At 41.8% G+C, this 24,670-nt stretch overlaps 1 protein-coding gene across 1 annotated transcript; it reads left to right on the plus strand.

Moving 5' to 3' along the window:
- The first annotated feature begins 2,756 nt into the window (after nt 1–2,756).
- Nucleotides 2,757–7,514, plus strand: SPMIP10 (sperm microtubule inner protein 10). Its single transcript, XM_072840813.1, has 3 exons — nt 2,757–2,914; nt 3,679–3,787; nt 7,275–7,514. The coding sequence occupies exons 1-3, from the start codon at nt 2,778–2,780 to the stop codon at nt 7,482–7,484; spliced, it is 456 nt and encodes a 151-aa protein (XP_072696914.1). The 5' UTR covers nt 2,757–2,777; the 3' UTR covers nt 7,485–7,514.
- Nucleotides 7,515–24,670: the final 17,156 nt, after the last annotated feature.

The following is a 24,670-nucleotide window of genomic DNA, read 5'->3' on the forward strand; positions in this document are numbered from 1 at the left end:
ATCTGGGTGGCACAGTGGTTGAACGTTAGGCTCAGGACGTGATCTCAGTCCGGGAATTGAGTCTCACATCAAGCTCCCTGCAGGGGGCCTGCTTCTTCTCCCTCTGCCTATGTCTCTGCCTCTTTCTCTCTGTGTCTCTCATGAATAAGTAAAATCTTTTTTTAAAAAAAGAATACAAGATGTGTTAATGATACGTTATAGATTGCTAAAAAAACAACTTGTGTTGGTTTCTGTTTAACATTAGGATGTAATCCTAACACAATCCAGAAATCCATGGTTTCCAAATGGTTATGGAACAGCTACTGGTGAAAATGAAGTAGCCTCAGATGTTAATGCCCATCACTTTCACTAGAAAAATTAGAATTTACATGAATGTGTGGCATTTAAAGTGGCAGGGGCACCTGGGTGACTCAGTTGGTTAAGCGTCTGCTTTTTGCTCAGTGGGGCCTGGGATTGAGCCTCATTGATCCAGGGGCCTGGGATTGAACCTCATTCAGGCTCCCTGCTCAGTGGGGAGGCTGCTTCTCCCTCTCCCGCTGCCCCTCCACCCCCAGGGCTCGAGTTCACACTGGCTCTCTCGAATATCTTCACAAATAATAATTTTGCAGAATCTTCCTGAATGACCCAGAGAAGGGCATCAAATGGTGTTCACTGGTGCCAGTGAATAGAAACTAACTTCCTGGGATCCCTGGGTGGCGCAGCGGTTTAGCGCCTGCCTTTGGCCCAGGGCGCCATCCTGGAGACCCGGGATCGAATCCCATATCGGGCTCCCGGTGCATGGAGCCTGCTTCTCCCTCTGCCTGTGTTTCTGTGCCTCTCTCTCTCTCTCTCTCTGACTATCATAAATAAAAATTTAAAAAAAATTAAGAAAAAAAAAAGAAACTAACTTCCTGGAATTCTACAAATACTCATTGAAACCATATGCTGAGGGGATTGATGCAAAATGTTCAGCAGGATTTTCGATGTGTTCCAGATAGCTTTAATCATGAGTGTGAAAGAACTGTCTTAACCTCACAGAAGAAATCCAATTCAGGGCAAGTATCAAGGTGAGAATTTTAAGGTAGGGAAAAAAGTCACCTTACAGAGCCCTGTGAAGTCACCCCAGAGCATTCTCTGGAAAGAGAAGCACCAAAACATAGGTACTGCTGTTGGCTGATGGCTTTAGCAGCCCATTGGGCTACCTTCAACCTCCAGGTCACACTAGGACTAAGAGTAGATGTAGGAAAAAGAATCTACTGTGATCTTTCCTCTTTGAAATGGCACCTTGGCCCCTTCCTCAGCTAAGGATCTACCTATCTGCTCCTTAGTTCAAGCACTGGTAGGTGACCTGTTGCTGCCTTGCACGCTCACCGTCAGCTCCCTGTAAGTGGTGTATGGCCAGATCCCCTGAAGGAATTTCTCCACATCTTTGTACACTTTTCTATATTTTTGCTGAACAGTGATTCACATGACTGATGTCAAACCTCTGCATTCTGCTGAGGGAGGTGGCATGTCCTCTTAAGATTGCAGAGTTTGGGGGTTCACAGTCTTCTGCTCGAAGACATGCTCCAGAAGCAAGGTAACTTGGTCTGAGTGGATTGAGAGTCCCATTGGGGCACAGGCCAGAACCTGGAGTCCTCCCCAATACTTCAACTTACAAGGTTCCTTATGTTTTTGTCTACTAAAATTACTCTTCTGTAAACCTTTCTGCCTATCCAAATCTAGAAATGTCTATTCAGGGATTCCTGGCTGGCTCAGTTGGTACAACATGCGACTCTTGATCCATGATCCATGATCATGCGTTCAAGCCCCACATTGGGCGAGGAGATCACTTGACAAAAAGAAATGCTTATCCAAACTATTGTTAGGTATATACTCCATAGTCTCACCAAACTATCTGGCAATAATTCTTGCTGCTTAGCCTTTTTCTTTCTTTCTTTCTTTCTTTCTTTCTTTCTTTCTTTCTTTCTTTCTTTCTTTCTTTCTTTCTTTCTTTCTTTCTTTCTTTCTTTCTTTCTTTCTTTCTTTCTTTCTTTCTTTCTTTCTTTCTTTCTTTCTTTCTTTCTTTCTTCTTTCTTTTTCTTTCTTTCTTTTTTTTTTTATTTTAAGATTTATTCATGAAAGACACACACACACAGAGAGGCAGAGAGACACAAGCAGAGGGAGAAGCAGGCTCCACACAAGGAGCCTGATGCAGACCTCAATCCCAGATCTCGGGATCATGCCCTGAGCCAGAGCCAGACATCTAACTGACTGCACCACCCAGGTGCCCCCCATTTTTTAAGTGGTCCACGAGAAGAATATTTTAATCCTAGGGGTATAAAAAACACTAAAAACAGCTCTAATCTCCACATTTAAAAAAAATTGTTTTTGTAAGTTTTATTTATTTAATGTCTACAGCCCACATGGGGCTTGGACTCATGACCCTGAGATCAAGAGTCCCATGCTCTTTCAAATGAGCCTGCCAGGCACCCTTTAAGCTCCACATTCTTTTCTTTTTCTTCTTTTTTATTTTTTTATTTTTTTTTAATTTTTATTTATTTATGATAGTCACAGACAGAGAGAGAGAGAGAGGCAGAGGGAGAAGCAGGCTCCATGCACCAGGAGCCCGATGTGGGATTCGATCCCGGGTCTCCAGGATCGCGCCCTGGGCCAAAGGCAGGCGCCAAACTGCTGCGCCACCCAGGGATCCCTTCCTTTTCTTTTTTTTAAACTCCACATTCTTAATCAACTGCTGATGTAACTGCTATGGGTTGCTATGAAGTTAGCCAGACTGTTCTGTCTGAGGCAACAATTAGATGAGTGAGTTCATGAAGTTCTGGATGAGAATTCTGTCCCTACTGGCAGTGATGGCTTCAGGGAAAGACACTTGTCCTATCCTACCTAAACTTGCCAACAGCTGTTCTGATGAGAGTTCACATAAACCTTCTAATAAGTGAGGACTTGAGGGTTCTGGGTTTGGGGTGAGGGAGGGTTGTGTTTTGTTTCATTTTTTTGTTTTTTAAGATTTTATTTTATTATTTATTCATGAGAGATGCAGAGAGAGAGAGAGAGAGAGAGAGAGAGGCAGAGACATAGGCAGAGGGAGAAGCAGGCTCCATGCAGGGATCCCAATGTGGGACTCGATCCCAGGACCCTGGGATCACACCCTGAACTGAAGGCAGATGCTCAACCACTGAGCCACCTAGGCATCCCAGTGTTTTGTTTTGTTTTGTTAGCCGTCTGGGAGCTACACAGATGAGGACAAGCGTTTTGTGCTTCCCTTGGCATCTATATAGAAAGGTTTATGTTCCAGAGGGAAACGATATGTGTGCAGAAAAAGCAATTCTTTCCTGAGTGTAAAGCAACTATTAAATTCAGAAGCTGTTGTTTGTGGCTGGCCAGAGACTTCCTCAGGCCACGGGTAGGCCTGGGGCAAATCATGGTGTGCTGCCTTCTTCCTTAGGATCAGGTTAAGTGAACATCATGAGCAATTTGTAAAGGATGGCATGAAGTTACAGGGACAGATATATCCAGCCTGACTCTTGATCTTGGTGATACTTGGAGTTTTAATGGGTTCATTATTAGATGAGCATCAAACAATGACATAGCTCCCTGTCCTACAGTCATGGGGGTCCAAACACAGACACAACACACGAACAACGCTAAAATGACTGTATTTAACTCAACAGATATATATCCTTCCTTCCTCATTTTCAGGTCTACTGAGGTTCATTTGCCACGGTTTTCATTAAAGCAAGGGATGATCCCACGACATTACATTATGCCTTGGAAAGAAAACATGATATTCAGGAATATGAATCTGAAGGTATTTTCCTATAAATGTCCATCATAAAAAATTCATAGTTAAATGGTATAATTTATCTCTGAATAAGCATAGATAACTGTACAAAGGCTATTTTTAAGTTTATATTTTTCCAGCTTTATTAGGAATAATAAACATAGGCATTTAAAGTGAACGAAGTGATGACTTGATAAACATACACCCTGTAGAATAATTAACAGGATCAAGATAATTAACACATCCATCACCTCACATAGTTAACTCGTTTTTTCTTCTGGTGACCTTAAGATCTACTCTCCTCAACTTTCAAGTATACACTACTGTATTATTAACTATAGTTACCAAGCTGAACATTAGATCTTCAGAACTTGGTCTTAGGGGCACCTGGGTGGCTCAGTGGTTGAGCGTCTGCCTTCAGCCCAGGGCCTGATCCTGGAGTCCTGGTATCGAGTACCGCATCAGGCTCCCTGCATGAGGCCTGCTTCTCCCTCTGCTTGTGTCTCTGCCTCTCTCTTCTCTGTGTCTTTCATGAATGAATAAAAAAAATCCTTAAAAAAACAAACAAACAAAAACCTTGGTCTTAGAACTGAAAGTTTGTGCCCTTTGACCTATGTCTCCCCATTTCTCTTTCCCTCCAGGCCCTGGCAACCACCATTCTTTTGTCTGACAAAAACTATAAACTGTTTGATGCACTTTTACGTAAACTTGCAAGGAAGAATTAAATAGCAGTAGCTATTCAAATTACCTAAAGACAATCTTGAAATAGATAAAATATTTATTTCAGAAATCTCTGCCTACCTTTCTCTCTGCATAATACCAACTCACAGAATTAACTTAATGGGGCACGTAGGTGGCTCAGTTGGTTAAGCATCTGACTCTGGATTTCGGCTCAGGTCATGATCTCGGGGTAGAGCCCCAAATTGGGCTCCGAGTTAAGCATGCAGCCTACTTAAGACTCTCTCTCTCTATCCCTCCCTCTTTCTCCCTCTGCCCCTCCCCCTCCTAGTGTATGCTTTCTCCCTCTCTCTCTAAAATAAATAAGTCTTTAACAAAACAATTAATATTAACAAAATGTGCCATTAACATTCAAGTTGTAGTACAGAGCATGCATTTTTAAAGCTATACTGCATATACAGGTTAAAAACTATGGGAATAGTTTGGCTAGATTTACAGATAAGACTTGCTTCCCATTAAGCATTGCTATTCAGTCAGTATTTTCAAAACATTTTCCAAATTCAGACAGATGGGATCACTTGTGAAAAGGTAAGTTGTTTCTTTAAAGGAGAAGAGAGGGGATCCCTGGGTGGCTCAGCGGTGTAGCCCCTGCCTTTGGGCCAGGGTGTGGTCCTGGAGTCCTGGAGTCCTGGGATCAAGTCCCCTGGCGTGGAGCCTGCTTCTCCCTCTGCCTGTGTCTCTGACTCTCTCTCTCTCATTCTGTGTGTCTATCATGAATATATAAATAAAAAAAAAATAAAGAAGAGAATCCATTGTAATAGACTATAGCAGGAGATTTCAAATTAGGATTCCTAGAAAGAAATGGGTTTGCATAAATATGCAAATTTCTAGCAGCTAAACAATTAAGGTTGAATATACTTTACAAAGACAGAGTATCATATCATGTCTATTATGAATATTAATATATGAATACTAATATAATATGAATATTAATATAATATGAATATATACGATATACAGAATATATCACAAAAATATTGCTTTTTTTAAAAGATTTTATTTATTTATTCATGAGAGACACAGAAAGAGGCAGAGACATAGGCAGAGAGAGAAGCAGGCCCCCTGCAGGACTCCTCTCAGTACCCCAGGATCACGATCTGGGCAGAAGGCAGATGCTCAACCGCTGAACCACCCAGACATCCCATGGCTTTATTTTCTTAGAAACTACAGAAACACAATATAGTAAATGAAGCTGCTATTTGCCCTGAGATGATTATTTTGTATGTACTTTTATCTGATACTTTGAAAACGAATATAAAATGGAGTAAGTCAAGATTCAAAACATCACATTTATCTGGTTATGAAGACTTCTGCAGGCTTAATATTGGGTTGTATTTCTTGTAATTCAGTGGCTTGTCAAGTCGTTTTGCCTGTCCTAAATAGCTTTAGCATGGTGACAATATTAGCATTGACTTTTTCTTTTTCATTTGCCAGAACTACATGGCATAAACTCTGAGCTGAAGTCAACAACAAAAACTGTCTTGAATGTATCTTGACCTCACTCTTGAGAGCTATAATCTGGCATAATTTTCTAATAGCTGTTTCATTCGCACAATTTAGTTGACAGTGTTCCTAACAATTTAAAAAATAAAATTAGTGACTGGTGTAGAGAAAGTTCTCCCTGACAGGGTAAAAATGAAAATTAAGTGAGAACTGAATGAAAGGAATGTACACTGGGTGAATACTAGCTGTATTTTCCTTCCTTTTACTTATCTTCATTTTTCTACCAGAGAGGATGTAACTATGCAACAACATCACAGTGAGAACACAGCATAGTGGAGATGGGGCTGCACCCCAACCTACCCAACACCCCCCACCCCCCTACCTAGTGCAATTCAGCAGAAACCAAGAACCAGAAACAGATACTTATGTAAGACAGTAGCTCAGGTGGCTGCTCTTTCTCCTGGCCCAGTTGCCGTGGCAGCAGAGCTAATATTGATCTTATATTTCATAGTTGGCAAAATCTTTTCATTCACATGTAATGTTTTATTTAACACTCAATCCTTGACTAACACCCATTTTATATTCTGGAAAATTGAGTCTCACAGCTGGGTAAGTGACTTGTACAAGGTCACATAAGCAGTGAAGTGCATGATTAATTAGCAGTCCATGTCGCTCTTCCTGGTGGTCTGGAAGCAAGCCATAAACCATTGCTTTTAAAGAAAAGGGGGGGTGCTGTTGGGGCTCCTGAGTGGCTCAGGTGGTTAAGTTTCTGCCTGTGGTTCAGGTCATGATCCCGGGGTCCTGGGATTGAGCCCCATGTTGGGCTCCCTGTCAGCGGGGAGCCTGCTTCTCCCTCTCCCTCTGCTTCTGCTCTCCTGAGCTCGTCTCTCAGATAAGAAACAAACATCTAAAAATAAAAATCAAAAAAGGAATGTTATATTGGTCTGTCCACTAGACCTCTCTTATCTTTCCTTTTTTTAAAAAAATATTTATTTATTTATTTATTTATTTATTTATTTATTTATTTATTTATTTGAAAGAGAGAGTTAATGGATGTGGTGTGTGCTCAGGGATGAGGTAGAGGGAGCACAAGCAGACTTTGAGCTGCGTGCTGAGTATAGAACCTGTTGCGGGGATTTGACCCTGAGACTGTGACCCGAGGCAAAACCAAAAATCAGATTGGATGCTTTAACTGACTGAGCCACCCAGATGCCCCTAGACCTTCCTTCTCAACAGGGGGAGTTAGGAAAAGCTATTGGGGAACCTCCACCCTCATCTAGTCAAGTGCTGTTTGGTGTGATTTACAGTGAATTTTTCTTTCCCAACCCCTTAGCATGCAGAAGTGCGTGGGATCCATGCTGGCCCTTTAGAAGACTCTCTGTTTTTGAATCACAGTGAAAGGCTTTGCCACGGGGAAGATCGAAAAGTTGTCTTGAACAAAGGCCCACCAGAAATAAAAATTGCAGATATGCCTCTGCATTCACCGCTCTCCAGATACCAAAGCACTGTGATTTCCCATGGCTTCAGGAGGCGACTGGTCTAAGGATGGAAGAATAAAGTGCCAAAGTATTTAGATCTCAGTCTCTTTCTCTCCCCACAAATTTAAGGCCGTTGTACAATTGTATTTCACCTCCACATTCAACTTTTTTAAAGGCTATGAGTCAGTTGTACTCTTTGTACATTATTAAAGTTTTTGAAAGGAAACGGGCTCCAAGAACATTGGAGACGAAGTAGGGGACAAGACAGACTCTCAGTGAAATAAATTTCACACCAATTAGTTAAGACATTTAACTGATGGACCCACACCAACCATCTATCTTCACTGTACTGCTCTTTGTCTTCTCCTCCCTCCTTTGTTGCTCATCACCTCCAAAGCTCAGTGTCAGATGAGCCAAACTGAGAATGAGTGGCAGGATGTGGAATTATTTCTACTCCTTCTCTGACTGCCCCAACATCATCTTTCTGCCCCACCTCACCAACACACCTCCCCTACCATAGCTGGTGAGTCCCGGCAACTATTCAACATGGTAATTTTAAGTGTTTGGCAGATACCTCTATGATACACTCACTGCATGATTTCAGCTAAAGTCTATTTTTTGTATTGGTTCAGTGTATCCAAGTATCAATCTCCTGCAGCAAAGAATGGATGAGCATAATTTAACAACCAAAAAAAATGACCATATGTAAAATGGGGCAGCACTGTAGAAGAGGGTGTGGTGGTTTCTTGAGCAGTTACCTTAGGATCCAGCAGTTCCACTTCCAGGTATATGCCCAAAAGAATTGAAGGTGGGAGGCTGGGTCGAGGGGGTGCCTGCCTGGCTCAGTTTGTACAACATCCAGTTCTTGATCTCGAGGTTATCGTGGGTTTAAGCTCCATACTGACTGTAGAGATTACTTAAAAAATAAAAAGAATTGAAAGCAGGGACTCAAACAGATACTTAAAAAAAAAAAAGATTTTATTTATTCATGAGAGACAGAGAGAGAGAGAGAAAGAGAGAGAGAGGCAGAAACACAGGCAGAGGGAGAAGCAGGCTCCATGCAGGGAGCCCGTCGTGGGACTTGATCCCGGGTCTCCAGGATCACGCCCTGGGCTGAAGGCAGCGCTAAAGCGCTGAGCCACCCAGGCTGCCCACAAACAGATACTTTTTTAAAGACTTTATTTATGAGAGAGAGAGAGAGAGAGAGAGAGAGAGAGGCAGAGACATAGGCAGAGAGAGAGGCAGAGACATAGGCAGAGAGAGAGGCTGAGACATAGGCAGAGGGAGAAGCAGGCTTCCTGCTGGGACCTAATCCTGGACCCTGGGATCACGACCTGAGCCGAAGGCAGATGCTCAACCACTGAGCCATCTAGGTGTCCCTCAAACAGATATTTTTGTGTCAATGTTCTTTTGTGTGTGTGTGTGTGTCAATGTTCTTGACAGCATTATTCACAATAGTCAAAATGTGGAAAAAACTCAAGTGTCCACTGACAGATGAATACATAAACACGATGTGGTATACACATGCAATGGAATACTATTCAGCCATAACATATACTGAAATTCTGATACATGCTACAACATGGAGGAATCTTGAAAATATTATGCTAAATGAATAAGCCAGACATAAAAGGACAAAAATTGTATGATTTCTTTTATATAAGATACCTAGAATAGTCAAATTCCTAGAGAAAGAGTAGTAGTAACTGAAGGCTACAGAGGAAGAGAGAATAGGGTTGCTATTTCATGGGTACAGTTTCATTTTGAAATGATGAAAAAGTTCTGGAGATGGACAGTCATATGACAAGGTAAATGTACTTACTGCCACTGAATTGTACATTCAAAGAGGGTAAAGTAGGGGATCCCTGGGTGGCTCAGCGGTTTGGCGCCTACCTTTGGCCCAGGGCGTGATCATGGAGACCCGGGATCGAGTCCCACATCAGGCTCCCAGCGTGGAGCCTGCTTTTCCCTCCTCCTGTGTCTCTGCCTCTCTCCCTCCCTCCCTCTCTCTCTCTCTGTCTATCATAAATAAATAAATAAATCTTTAAAAAAAAAACAAAGAGGGTAAACTTTATGTCATGTATATTTTACTGCAATTTAAATCTGAAAAAAATTTTTTTTAAATTCTTAAGTAATCTCTACAATGAATATGGGGCTCGAACTCACAACCCAGGATCAAAAGTCACAGCTCTACTGACTGAGCCAGTCAGGAGGCCTTTACCACAATTTTTTAAAAAAAAGATCATAGTAGATCTAAGCCACACTCCACCCAGCCAAGTGTTCAGATTACCACAGTAAGGAAACTCTTATAAAAATGGACAGAGATGTCTATCTGACAACAACCTAGAGATCACTAAAGTATAAATAAAGTAATATATATATATACATATATATAAGTATATACATACACACACAAGGTGTTAAAAATTATTAGACAATTAAGGTGATACAAACTTTAGGTGTTACAAACACTTTAAGTGGGCTGCCTCCACTAGAAGAAATGCAGAATCCGATGGAAGGCAAGAAACTTTTATAGGATAAAGAATAAGAAACAAGGAAGGAAGTACACCATAGTTGGCTAGCATTGGGTATTGGCTGGCTGGATATACTGCATTTCTGATGAGGCAGGGCATTTTCAGGGACATGGCAGTTATCTGAGCTTTGGTTTGCTGACGTGACACCCTGGGCCGGAGCATCTCCAATTTGGGTCTGAAAATCTCTGGGATTCCCAAGGTCAAAAAAGCCATTTGATAGGTCTTTCACATTCTGTGAACATTGGTGATCATATTTGACCTTTACTAGTTAGCTTCCTGAGAGGCTGAGGTGCCATCAAGGGGAGTCTGCCACCAAGGTGGAGAAGGGGAGTGTGGCCGACAAGATGAACAGCAGCTGGAACGTAGTCAGCAAATCGACTCACCATGCTGTGTGCACCTCAGTGCATTAACGAGGGCCCTGGCAATATGGAGACCATATGAAAAGTGTTCATTAAAACTTCTCAGGCTTTTACATGATTTCTCAAGAGAAGCTTGGCTATCAGAATACATCTTTTTCTTTTTTTAAAAGATTTTCTTTATTCATGAGAGACACAGAGAAGGCAGAGACATAGTAGAGGAAGAAGCAGGCTCCCTGCAAGCAGCCCCATGTGGGACTTGATCCCAGCATCCTGGGATCAGGACCTGAGACAAAGGCAGACACTCAACCAATGAGCCACTCAGGCGTCCCACATCTTTTAAGAATAGGGAAAGAGGCACCTGAGTAGCTCAACTGGTTAAGCTTCTAACTCTTGATCTCAGCTCAGGTTTTAATATCAGGGTCTTGAGTTCAAGCCCTGTGTTGGACTCCAAACCCAGTGGAGCCTACTTAAGAAAAAAGATATATGGAAAAATAGATGTGATAAAACCCTGAATGAAAAATCAGAATTTACACCGTTTTGTGGACAAAAAAGAATGTATGTCACCAGAAAACAATGCAAAAAGCCAGTGCATCAGAATGTGATTTCTGTATGGTAAGATTATAAATGATTCTTATTTACATACTTGTACCTTTATAAATTATCTACCTTTCTGATGATAAAATGTGTATTTTATAATCAGAAAAGAAGGAACACTTCCACATTTGTACACATTACTCCTCTGTATTCCGCTTGTTGTAGTTCCACACCCAAAGTCAATGTCAACTCTTACACAAAACCTGTTTCATACTTCATCTTTCCACGCTTTTTCCCAGTTGGTTCTCCACCTAAGACTTCTGCTTCTTGACCAGAAGAGGTCTCTGTTGCATTGCTCAAGAAAAAAAAAAAAAGTTTATTTCATGAATGAAAATTTTGTCCTTACCTGTTGGTAATACTATGATATTACAGAAGTTTGAGAGAAAAATTCTTCAGAGTCTCTGTAACAAATTTCCAAACAGTTTTTTATCAACAAAGGGAAGCTTGAACCCTTAGAACCACCACCATTAGTATCTAGCACTTTCTGATAGAGTCAGAGAGGAATTTTATCTGATATGTAAAAACTTGAAAGTAGAGGGACGCCTGGGTGGCTCAGTGGTTGAGCATCTGCCTTTGGCTCAGGGGGTGATCCCAGGGCCCTGGAATGAAGTCCCGCAAAAAAATGAAAGTAGAAAAAGAGAAAACAAGGGAGTGGATATACATTTAAACAGGAAAACATATGTGTTCTAGGCACAAATTGAAAACAATCAAAGGGGAGCCTGGGTGGCCCAGTCGGTTGAGTGTCCACCTTCAGCTCAGGTCATGATCCTGGGGTCCTGTAATGGGGATCCTAGGATAGAGCCCTGAGTCAGGCCCCCTGCTCAGTGGGGAGTCTGCTTCTCCCTCTCTGCCCTGCTTATGCTCTCATTCTCTCTCTCTCTCTCTCAAAATCTTTATAAATAAAATAAAATAAAATCAATCAGGGAAGTGCTTCTTTGAAGCACTTTATAGGGATTTATAGTTAGACTGACCTGGGCCAAAATCTGATGCCACTGCTTACTGTGTGGCTTAAGGCAAGCTCCACATCCCGAACACCTCTCTTTTGCTTTCCCAACTGGAAAATGGGCCTAGCGACAGCTGGTTCAGAGGGTTGTTGTAAATAGTCTATTAGATTACCTGTAAAGTCCATAGCATGACACTAAGTACCCTGTACCTATTATTCTTAGGTCTGTGGATGGGCACGGGGTTAGGTTGCCAGTTAATTTTTAGCTGTGCTATGCCTGACTTAGTTACAAAGTAGCTTTTTCTGGGAAGAATAATATAGTGAATTCAGGAAATAGAAAATCCCAGAAAATGAGAATAGGAACATTTTTCTATTTTTCTTTTTTTTTTTTTTTCAAGAAAAGGAACATTTTTTCTGTGTTATTTTGGCTTCAAATATTCTCACCTCAGAGAAAACCAAAAAATTCACACCTCTAATCTTTTTAACAGGCTAAACTGTGATTTCCACTCCAAGCTGCATGTCTCAAATAATCATCTCACCAAGAGTCTGAGATTCAACAGAGGAGCTCCTTATCCACCCTGCTCTTTTCTTTTTGGACCTACTTTTTTCTCCTGAATTGCCTATTCCTGAAATTATCTAATATTGATAAATATCATCAATCAATAGCATACCTATACTCTCAGTTTTCTGGGTCTCAGAAGTCACTTTGGACTCTGCTACCTTCCTGACCAAACCGCTGAGTTACATCTGTCCTTGTAGGTGGATAGTGGTATAGACACAGCTAGCTTTTCTTTCCTTCCCAGTGAGGAGTCACTCTCCTTTATATATAATATATAATATATACATATATATATATTTAATTGAAGTTCAATTTGCCAACATATAACACCCAGTGCTCATCCCGTCAAGTGCCCTCCTCATTGCCCATCAGCCAGTTACCCCATCCCCCTGCCCACCTCCCCTTCCACTACCCCTTTGTTCATTTCCCAGAGTTAGGAGTCTCTCATGTTTTGTCAACCTCTCTAATTTTTTCCACTCATTTCCCCTCCTTTCTCCTATAATCCCTTTCACTATTTCTTATATTCCCCATATGAATGAAACCATATAATGATTGTCCTTTTCCGATTGACTTACTTCACTCAGCATAATACCCTCCAGTTCCATCCATTTCGAAGCAAATGGTAGTTATTTGTCATTTCTAATAGCTGAGTAATATTCCATTGTATATAGAGACCACATCTTCTTTATCCATTCATCTGTCGATGGACATTGAGGCTCCTTCTACAGTTTGGCTATTGTGGACATTGCTGTTATAAAGATTGGGGTGCAGGTGTCCCAGAGTTTCACTGCATCTGTATCTTTGGGGTAAATCCCCAGCAGTGCAATTGCTGGGTCATAGGGCAGGTCTATTTTTAACTCATTGAGGAATCTCCACAGTTTTCCAGAGTGGCTGCACCAGTTCACATTCCCACCAACAGTGCAAGATGGTTCCCCTTTCGCCACATCCTCTCCAACATTTGTTGTTTCCTGTCTTGTTAATTTTCCCCATTCTCACTGGTGTGAGGTGGTATCTCATTGTTGTTTCATTTGTATTTCCCTGATGGCAAATGATGCAGAGCATTTTCTCATGTGCTTGTTGGCCATGTGTATGTCTTCTTTGGGGAAATTTCTGTTCATGTCTTTTGCCCATTTCATGATTGGATTGTTTGCTTTTTGGGTGTTGAGTTTAATCAGTTCTTTACAGATCTTGGATACTAGCCTTTATCTGATATGTCATTTGCAAATATCTTCTCTCATTCTGTAGGTTGTCTTTTAGTTTTATTGACTATTTCTTTTGCTGTGCAGAAGCTTTTTATCTTGATTAAGTCTCAATAGTTCATTTTTGTGTTTGTTTCCCTTGCCTTCATAGATTTACCTTGCAAGATATTGCTGTGGCCAAGTTCAAAAAGGGTGATGCCTGTGTTCTCCTCTAGGATTTTGATGGATTTTTGTCTCACATTTAAAATTTTCTTTTTTTATAATTTAAAAAAATTTTTTAATTATTTATGATAGTCACAGAGAGAGAGAGAGAGAGAGAGAGAGGCAGAGACATAGGCAGAGGGAGAAGCAGGCTCCATGCACTGGGAGCCCAACGTGGGATCCGATTCTGGGTCTCCAGGATCGCGCCCTGGGCCAAAGGCAGGCGCTAAACCACTGTGCCACCCAGGGTTCCCACATTTAAAATTTTCAACCATTTTGAGTTTATCTTTGTGTATGGTGTAAGAGAATGGTCCAGTTTCATTCTTCTGCATGTGGCTGTCCAATTTTACCAGCATCATTTATTGAAGAGACTGTCCTTTTTCCACTGGATAGTCTTTCCTGCTTTGTTGAATATTAGTTGACCATAGAGTTCAGGGTCCATTTCTGGGTCCTTTCCATTGATCTATGTGTCTGTTTTTGTGCCAGTACCACACTGTTGATGATCACAGCTTTGTAGTACAGCTTGAAATCTGGCATTGTGATGCCCCTGGCTTTGGGGTTCTTTTTAAATATTCCCCTGGCTATTTGGGGTCTTTTCTGATTCCACACAAATCTTAAGATTATTTGCTCCAACTCTGTGAAGAAAGTCCATGGTGTTTTGATAGGGATTGCATTGCAGGTGTAAATTGCCCTGGGTAGCATAGATATTTTCACAATATTAATTCTTCCAATCCATGGAATATTTTTCCATCTCTTTGTGTCTTCCTCAATTTCTTTCAGTAGTGTTCTGTAGTGTTTAGGGTATAGATCTTTTATGTCTTTGGTGAGGTTTATTCCTAGGTATTGTATGGTTTGGGGTGCAATTGTAAATGGGATCGACTCCTTAATTTCTTTCTTCAGTCTCATTTTTAGTGTAAAGAAATGCCACTGATTTCTGGGCATTGATTTTGTGTCCTGCCACACTGCCGAATTGCTGTATGAGTTCTACCAATCTTGGGTTGGAGTCTTTGGGGTTTTCTATGTTCAGTATCATATCATCAGTGAAGAGGGAGAGTTTGACTTCTTTGCCAATTTGAATGCCTTTTATTTATTTTTGTTGTCTGATTGCTAAGGCTAGGACCTCTAGCACTATGTTGAATAGCAGTGGTGAGAGTGGACATCCCTGTCTTGTTCCTGATCTTAGGGGAAAGGCTCTCAGTGTTTCTGCATTGAGAATGATATTTGCTGTGGGCTTTTCATAGATAGCTTTTGAGATACTGAAGAATGTTCCATCTCTCCCTACACTCTGAATAGTTTTGATCAAGAATGGATTCTGTATTTTGTCAAATGCTTTCTCTGCATTTATTGAGAGGATCATAAGGTTCTTGTTTTTTCTCTTGCTGATGTGATCTATTACATTGATTGTTTTACAAGTGTTGAACCAACCTTGCATCCTGGGGATAAATCCCACTTGGTCATGGTGAATAATTTTCTTAATGTATTGTCGGATCCTATTGGCTAGTATCTTGTTGAGAATTTTTGCATCCGTGTTCAACAGGGATATTGGTCAATAATTCTTTTTGGCGGGGTCTTTGTCTGGTTTTGGAATCAAGGTAATGCTGGCCTCATAAAATGAGTTTGGAAGTATTCCATCTCTTCCTATCCTTTGGAAAAGCTTTAGTAGACTAGTATTATTTAGTAGTAGTAGTATTTCTTCTTTAAATGTTTGATGGAATTCCTCTGAGAAGCCATCTGGCCTTGAACTTTTATGTCTTGGGAGGTTTTTGATGACTGCTTCAATTTCCTAGCTGGTTATTGGCCTGTTCAGGTTTTCTATTTCTTTCTGTTCCAGTTTTGGTAGTTTGTGGTTTTTCAGAAATGCATCCTTTTCTTCTAGATTGCCTAATTTGTTGACATATAGCTGCTCATAATTTGTGCTTAAAATCATTGTATTTCCTTGGTATTGGTTGTGATCTCTCCTCATTCATTCATGATTTTACTGAGTCTTTTTTCTTTGTAATAAGGCTGGCTAATGGTTTATCTTTCTTATTAATTCTTTCAAAGAACCAACTCCTGGTTTTGTTGATTTGTTCTACAGTTCTTCTGGTCTCTATTTCATAGAATTCTGCTCGAATCTTTAATTATCTCTCTTCTTCTGCTGCTTGGTGTAGGTTTTACTTGCTGTTCTTTCTCCAGTTCCTTTAGGTGTGAGGTTAGCTTGTGTATCTGAGTTTTTTCCAATTTTTTGAGGGATGCTTGTATTGCGATGTATTTCCCTCTTAGGACTGCTTTTGCTGTATCTCAAAGATTTTGAATGGTTATATCTTCATTTTCATTAGTTTCCATGAATCTTTTTAATTCTTCTTTAATTTCCTGGTTGAGCCATTCATCTTTTAGTAGGATGCTCTTTAACCTCCATGTGTTTGGGTTTCTTCCAGATTTCTTCTTGTGACTGAGTTCTAGTTTCAAAGCATCGTGGTCTGAAAATATGCAAATACACTCAGAACCAAGAGGATCACCCTCTAGGACACCTCAGGTAGACTACATTCTCCCTCCACTACCACTTCTTCAGCACCACCATCTCCCAGTCCCCCCATTTTTTCCTTTTCCTTTTTTCTCTTGTTCCTCTTTACTTTCTTCCCTCCTTTTTCTTTTTTTCTCTTTGGAATTTTTGGCCTTTTATTTTTCACTATTTTGTTTTAAAAATTGTTTTTCACTTTAGTGGTCCTTTTGCTTTATTTTGTTCTGATCTTCTTTTTCATTTTCTGGTCTCTGACCTCATCAGAATCATCTAGGGTGAAATTTACTTAGGTTGTGGTTGATATTCTTGACTCAGCTCATTCATATAGCCACTCTACACTGAACAAAATGACTAGAAGGAAGAATTCACCACAAAAGAAAGAATCAAAAACAGTATCTCTGCTACAGAGTTACAAAATACAGATTTTTTAAAAAGATTTTTTTTATTTATTCATAGAGACACACACAGAGAGAGAAGCAGAGACACAGGCAGAGTGAGAAGCAGGCTCCATGCAGAGAGCCTGACGTGGGACTCGATCCAGGGTCTCCAGGATCACGCCGTGGGCTGCAGGCAGCGCTAAACTGCTGCGCCACCGGGGCTGCCCCAAGACACAGATTTCAATTCGATGTCAGAAAGCCAATTCAGATCCTCTTGGTTCTGAGTGTATTTTATTCTGTTAGAAGATGCTCATTCCCAAATTTATATAAACCAGCAATACTTGTAGAGAGCCCCAACACTGACCACCAAAACATATACAAGATAAAAGAGTGGGGAGGAATGGGAATGAAGAGAGAATATAATCTCACAGAATGAACCAGCAAGGTATTCCACTTGGTTCTGGGTGCATGCTGGTCATGTTTTAGACGCTATTAACTTCCGTCATTGTAGAACAAAAAGAGGCAGAGAAAACAAAAAACACAAACCAAAAACCTAAATCTCATATATCTCTCCAAATTAAGTATGTTGAAGGGAATCCAGAAGTGAAAAAATATATCTAAGACATGTAATTGTAGAAATATGAAAGTCAAAAGAGAAGAAACTTAAAAATGAGCTGGTAACGTATGGTAGTTAAGGTGGAAAAAGAGAAAAAATATTGGAAGTTTTTAGTCTGATATAAAAACAAGTTGAACGGAAAAAGGAAAAAATTCTAAAAAAAAGAGGGGGGACCATCTATGTTCCCTCGATTTTCCCTTGGTCCTGGAGCTTCCCAGCGCCGCGTGGTCCCCAACTTGCTCCTCCCTGTCCTTCCAGCTGGTTCCGGGGGCGGGGCCTGCCGCGCTGACTCTCAGGTGCGTGCACCTGGGGGAGACGCCCCGCCCCCCGCCAGGTGCCGGCTCCGCCTGCGCTGCTCCCCCGCGAGGCTTCTGTCCCCCGGGCCCCCCTCCCGGGCTCAGGGGAACGAGGAGGAACCAGCGGGATGGCGGCGGCCGGCTCTCCAGCCCTGGAGTCAGCTCCGCGGGCAGCACCGCAGGCTCCCCTCCCCCACCGGCTCCCCCAGATGCCCCGGGGCTGCGGCGCTCCAGCCCCTCCCCGAGGTCGGCCCGCGGGGTGCGGGGAGCTCTGCCCGGGCGCCCCTCCCCTCCTGGGGACCCCGGGAGCCTGGAGGCTCTCCCTCTCCCTCTCCCTCTTTCCTCTTTCCTCTTTCCTCCTTCCCTTCCTTTCCTTCCTTCCACCTTCCTACCCTGTTGGAAGCCAAAGCCCTTCTCTCCGTAGAGTCCCGGCTGTTCTCTCTTTAAACCCCAGGGCGGATTCCCAGGCCTTCCGGAGGCCTTGACAGTTATCTAGGCAAGTTGGTGGGAGCCTGAGAGTTGAGGACTCGCGCTCCTCTGCCATCTTGCCCGCCCTCCAGGGGTCGCTGTCCTTGCACCAAGTTCCTTCCGACAACCTCCTACTCTGTTCCCTCTCCCCTTTCTCACCTTCTGCATAAATAGGCGAGGACAACTCAGGCGGTCCCGCAAGCTGCTTCTAGAGTAATTTTGCTAATGCGCTCTGTGAGTCCTTCATTCTCCCGCTCAAAAGTCATTCACAGAGGTCTGGAGGTGAATGGTGGTGATGGCTTCACAGCAGTGTGAATGTACTCAATGATGCTAGAACGGTACACTTTTTAAAAAATTTATTTGAGAGAGAGAGAGAGAGAGAGAGAGAGAGCTAGCACACAGAGAAGCAGACTCCCTGATGAGCAGAGAGCCCAAAGTGGGGCTCAATCCCAAGACCCTGAGATCAGGACCCGAACCAAAGGGAGACGCTTAACCAACTGAGTCACCCAGGTACCCCTGGAAATGTATACTTTTTAAAGAGTTGAAATAGCTTTCTGATATGTCTACTCTACTACAGACACATCAACAACATGTTAATGATTCAAAGACCAGAGCATAATGTTAGATAAGGACTGTCACGATCCAAACCAGGTCATCTTCATTAGCAGGAGGTCTGGCATCCAGGACAATGAAAGGAGGGAAGGTGGTTATCTTATTGCCCATGACACCTGTGCTACCACCCACACGCTTGCACCCACTGTCCTTTCTCTGAAGTCACCTCCCTCCATGGTCGCTGGGAATGGTTCATGCTTTGTGCTGGATACAGCTTCTCCACCCCCCACCCTGCCGCCTCCCAACCTGTCTAATATAACCATGTCCTGATCTATCCATCCATTCAAAGTCCAGCTCAACTGCATTTTGTCCACGAAGCCTTCACTCTTACCTCTCGTGTTGGAAGTAATCCCTCCCTTGCTCTGGGCTTCCACGGCATTATCTATCTATCATCTATCTATCTATCTATCTATCTATCTATCTATCTATCTATCTATCTGATCTATCTATCAGATTTTTATTCATTCCTGAGAGACACATAGAGGCAGAGACACAAGCAGAGGGAGAAGCAGGCTTCCTGCGGGGAAGCCCAATGTGGGACTCCATCCGGGACTCCAGGATGACACCCTGAGCCGAAGGCAGACGCTCAACCACTGAGCCACTCAGGCATCCCTGCACCATTATCTTTTGAATAAACTATTGCTAAGCAATAGTTTACCTTCCAGGAAAGTAATCTTGGAAGAATATATGGTCATCCTTAATATAACTTTGCCTCTAGCACTACCAGAAGGTAATATTATGTTAACATCTTTATTATAAATATATAACTTCATTGTAAATGATTTGTCTGGGTTAATAATGGACTCTGGACTTCTTAACCATAGTGGAAAAGAAGGCTTTTTGTTTGTTTTGTTTTTTAAGAGAGATAGTTGGGGGAGGGGCAGAAAGCAAGCAAGAATTTTTTTTTAAAGATTTTATTTATTTATTCATGAGACATAGAGAGAGAGGCAGAGACATAGGCAGAGGGAGAAGCAGGCTCCCTGCAAGGAGCCTGATGCAGGACTTGATTCCAGGACCCCAGGATCACAACTTGAGCTAAAGGCAGATGCTCAAACACTGAGCCACCCAGGTGCCCTGCAAGGAAGAAAATATATTTTTTTAAAGATTTTATTTACTTATTCATGAGAGACACACAGAGAGAGGTAGAGGCAAAGGGAGAGGGAGAAGCAGGCTCCATACGGGGCCTGACATGGGACTCGATCCTGGGTCTCTAGGATCAGGCCCTGGGCTGAGGGTGGTACTAAACCGCTGAGCCACCTGGGCTGCCCAGAAGAGAATCTTAAGCAGGCTTCATGCCCAGCAACAAGCCTGACTCAGGGCTCCATGTGGGACTTAATCTTACAACCCTGAGATAACTGATCTGAGCTAAAATGAAGAGTTGAATGCTTAACTGACTGAACCACCCAAGTGCCCCCAATAAAGGCCATTTTTACATGGCCTCAAAATTTAACTCTTAAATAGCAAGAAAATAAAATCACAAGACAAAGAGCTTTGACCACAAATGAGGACTAGACTCTCTGTCAAATATAAATAGACAAATATAAATTAGACAAAAATTTTTCTCTTCGGAAAACAACATTCTTTTCACAAAGACCTTAAAATATTCCAACCAATTATCACACATTAAATCTGTAATTCTTTTTTTTCCCAAAGATTTATTTATTCATGAGATACACAAAGAGAGAGAGAGGCAGAGACACAGGCAGAGGGAGAAGCAGGCTCCGTGCAGGGAGCCCGATATGGGACTCCATCCCAGATCCGGGGATGAGGCCCTGAGCCGAAGGCAGGCTCTCAACCACTGAGCCATCCAGGCATCCTTGTAATTCATTTTTTTAAAAGGGTTAATTACAAGTGAACTAGACTTGCTTTTTTCACAGACCTTTACTTTATGCTTTAATGACTGGAGAATGGGGAATACATGTGGGCAACTGAATATATATGAAAAGCAGTAAGATCAAGTGTAGTTGTTGTCTTTTATTTGGCCCTTGCTTTCATTCATACACTCTTGCTTTTTTAAAAATATTTTAATTTATTTATTCATGACAGACACAGAGAGAGAGGCACAGACATAGGCAGAGGGAGAAGCGGGCTCCATGCATGAAGCCCAATGTGGGACTCAATCCCAGGACTGTGGAATCACACCCTGAGCCAAAGGCAGACACTCAACCGCCAACCCACCCAGGCATCCCCATACACTCTTGCTTTTATTCATCAAATGTTTCTTGAGCATATATTAGTTACGAGATACTTATTTTAGGTGATGAATGTTAAGTTTATGTTTTTGCTTTTAAGATTTTATTTTTTATTTATTTAGTTGAGATAGAGAGCATACAGAGGGCAAGTGAGAAGCAGACTCCCTGCTGAGCAGAAAGCCCAATGCAGGGCTCGATCCCAGGACCCTGAGATCACCCCTCGAGCCGGAGGCAGATGCTTAACCAACTGAATCACATTGATAGAAGATGAAATACATAAATCTGAAGAGTTTCAGATTGTATACAGAGCTTCTTCAAATCAATAAGAAAAAGATGAGGGTAAGGAAGGGAATTTTTAATTTTTTTCATGTTTCTTCATAGGTTCTTCTTCTGGACCCCTGTAAGTTAGACTGACAAAGGAATGATTAACAAGAGAAAAACAAACAGAAGTTTATTAACACATGCATCATGTATACAATGGGAGTAGCCAGTGATGAGTAACTCAAAACAGTAGGTAGAACTTGGGCCTTATAGCATCTTAACGGAAGGATAATAATAATAATTCTAATTGGCATAATACTGGAAAATAATAATAATTTTAATTTAATTTAATAATTGGCAAAACAAACAGAAGGACTTAAAGTTTATAGGAGTTGCAGGTTGGGGGAGGGAATATATGAAGAAATCAATGGTAGATAAGGGCTAGTTTAAGCAAGGTTTGTTATCTAGATTCCTCTGAGCTAATAAGGGTATAGAGTTGTCTATGATGACTAACTTCTGTCCCTTGGTAGATATGGGAGATGGGGACACCTCTACAAACGGATTTCCTGTTTTAGGCAAATAGTAGGAAGGCAGATAGCTTTTCTTATATCCACATCTTCTCAATTGCCTTTAGCTCAAAATAATCCTTATGCCAAAGTGACATATTTGGGGGTGGCATATTCTGCTACACTTAATTGGTGATTAATTTTTAAAATGGACAAAACACAAGCAGGTATTTTTTTTTTTTTTTTTTTTTTTTTTTTTTTTTTTTTTTTTTTTTTTTTTTTTTTTTTTTTTAAATTTTTATTTATTTATGATAGTCACACAGAGAGAGAGAGAGAGAGAGAGAGAGAGGCAGAGACATAGGCAGAGGGAGAAGCAGGCTCCATGCACCGGGAGCCTGACGTGGGATTCGATCCCGGGTCTCCAGGATCGCGCCCTGGGCCAAAGGCAGGCGCCAAACCGCTGCGCCACCCAGGGATCCCACAAGCAGGTATTAAATAGAAGGGAGTCCTTTCTGCTCTCTGGCAGCACAAAGAGAAAGTATGCCATTTATTCTTTAAGATATGTCTCCTGTGGCAAGTCTTGGGCAGTTTGCACACACACACATACGCACATACACACATGCTCACTCTTCTGTTAATGTGTTTATACTTTGAAATTATCTCAGACTCACAAGAATTTGTAAAAACCGTACAGAGAGTTCCCATGCACTCTTTACTCAGCTTCCACAATGATCATATCGTATATAACCAGAGTAGTTGATCAAAACCAGAAAATTGATTTTGTTAAATCACTATTAATTCAGGTATGGAGACACAGAATTTTTTTGATGTATTTATTTATTCATGAGAGACACAGAGAGAAAGAGAAGCAGAGACACAGGCAGAGAGAGAAGCAGGCTCCTTGCAGGGAGCCTTATGCGGACTTGATCCCAGATCCGGGATCACGACCTGGGTTGAAGGCAGGCACCCAACCGCTGAGCCACCCAGGTGTCCCAAGATACAGAATTTATTAGAATTTTACCACTTTTAGGATGCCTGGGTGGCTCAGTGGTTAAGCATCCGCCTTCAGCTCTGGCTGTGATCCTGGGGGCCTCAGGCTCCCAGGGTGATGGGGGGAACCTGCTTCTCCCTCTGCCTGTGTCTCTGCCTCTCTCTCTGTGTCGTTCATGAATAAATAAATAAAATCTTTAAAAAGAAAAAAAAGGAATTTCACCACTGTTTACAGGCACTCTTTGGGGGGGGGATGGCGGCCAGGAAGGAGTATATAGTTCTGTGAAATCTTATCAAAAGCATAGATTCAACTTAACCATCGTGACCATCAGCATGCAGAACTGTTCCATTACCATAAAGAAACTCTCTCACATTACCCCTTGATAGTCACGTGTTTCCCCTGGATCTACTACTACTGATCCATGTCCCAGCACTATAATTTTGTCACTTCATGAACGTCGTAGTAATAGAATCCTACAGTATGCAACCCTTGACTTTGGCTTTTCTAAGTGTAATACCATTGAGATCCATCTAATTTGTTGCATGTTTCAGTAGTTTATGGCTCTTTATTGCTGAGTGGTACTCTGCCTTATGGATGTGCCACAATTTCTTTATCCATTCCTCCACTAACTGTCCTTTGGCCTACGTATTGGAGGGTCCCCAGAACCACCTCCAAATTCAGTGATTCATTAGAAGGACTAGCAAAACAGTGTATAGTTATCCTCATAGTTGTGATTTATTGCAACAGGATACAGAACAAAATCCACAAAGGGAAACAGCACACGGGGTGAAGTCCAGGGACAGCAGGCACACGTTTCCAAGAGTCTTCTTGCTGTGGAGTCACACAGGACTTAGGTCACTTAGGACATACTTAATTCCCCCCAGCAATGAGTTGTGACAACTCTGTTCTTTCCTTTTTCAGGATAACAAATGTGTTCATCCTTTGGTCTTCCTGGGGAGTTAAAAGAATTCTTTGCGAGTACAGCAAGGTTCGTTGCCATCCTGATATCGGAAGACAAAGATCATCGTCATGCTATAAGTTTCTCAAACAATTACATGTGCATTTTATCCTAAGTGACTGCTAGATGGCCACTCCTTGACTGGTGCTACCTATCAGAGGAGAGATAAGCTTTATAGAGTGAAAGGAATCAGGACAAATTCCAGGACTGTTACTTAAAACTGGGTTTGCCTCTTGGTGCATGCAAGAGCCAAAAGATACAACCACACCAAAGAATAGGAAAAGGAAGGATTTTAGTTGCAACATGTAAAGGAGTATACCAGAGATCTTTCCCAAAGCAGTGTCTCTCCAAACAACAAATGTGGGAAAATTTTAAGCTAAGGGGAACATACATATTTATGAAGGAACTTGCCCATTTGGGGAATGCAGCATGGAGTTGGGGTAAGAGTCATCTTAAGATGACCGAGTCCGAGTCAAGGTCAGTTCTTACATTCTTTCACAAGATAGCCAGCAGCCCAAAATGACTTTTTTTTTACATCAAGAAAGCTGCTTCTTCTGGGGACTTCTAACTCTCTCTGCTTACAGGAAATGTGAGGTTTGAATAATGGGTGAGATGTGAGCAGAGAAGAACCAGAGAGATCTTTCTACTTGTGGGGAAAATATGAACAAAGGCAATGAGGAAAGAAAAAGCTGTGGTATTGACAGAATGGTGAGAATATCCTGGGCAGAGCAGTTTTCCGTTGGAGAATAAAAAAAAGATAGTCTTAGGAAAAGGGATTCAGCTTTTTGAGCTTTAAGTCCTAAAAGGAGTGATTCACACAGATTACTATGGAGAGTTGTGCTAATGAGCAAAATAGGGTTTCAGGAAAATTTATCTGCCAGTAATTCAAAGGATGGTTTGGAGATTAAGAAATCGTGACACTTATTTGGAAATACATCCAGGCGAGGAGGCTAAAGTAGGATCAAAGCAAATAGAATGGAGAATAGGGAGCTGCCTTTCTACAGTTTATATTGGTGTAAATGAACTGCACAAGAGAGGCTTGTGCATGTGGAGACAAGACCTACCTACACATAAAAAGAGTTTAG

This window comes from Canis lupus, chromosome 10 (assembly GCF_048164855.1).
Source record: "Canis lupus baileyi chromosome 10, mCanLup2.hap1, whole genome shotgun sequence".
Taxonomy (NCBI): domain Eukaryota; kingdom Metazoa; phylum Chordata; class Mammalia; order Carnivora; family Canidae; genus Canis; species Canis lupus.

Coding starts and splice junctions, on each gene's coding strand:
- SPMIP10 (XM_072840813.1), top strand. CDS start 2,778: ATGAGTGAGTTCATGAAGTTCTGGATGAGAATTCTGTCCCTACTGGCA. Junction 2,915..3,678: donor TCACATAAACCTTCTAATAA/GTGAGGACTTGA, acceptor CCTCATTTTCAG/GTCTACTGAGGTTCATTTGC. Junction 3,788..7,274: donor TCAGGAATATGAATCTGAAG/GTATTTTCCTAT, acceptor CCAACCCCTTAG/CATGCAGAAGTGCGTGGGAT.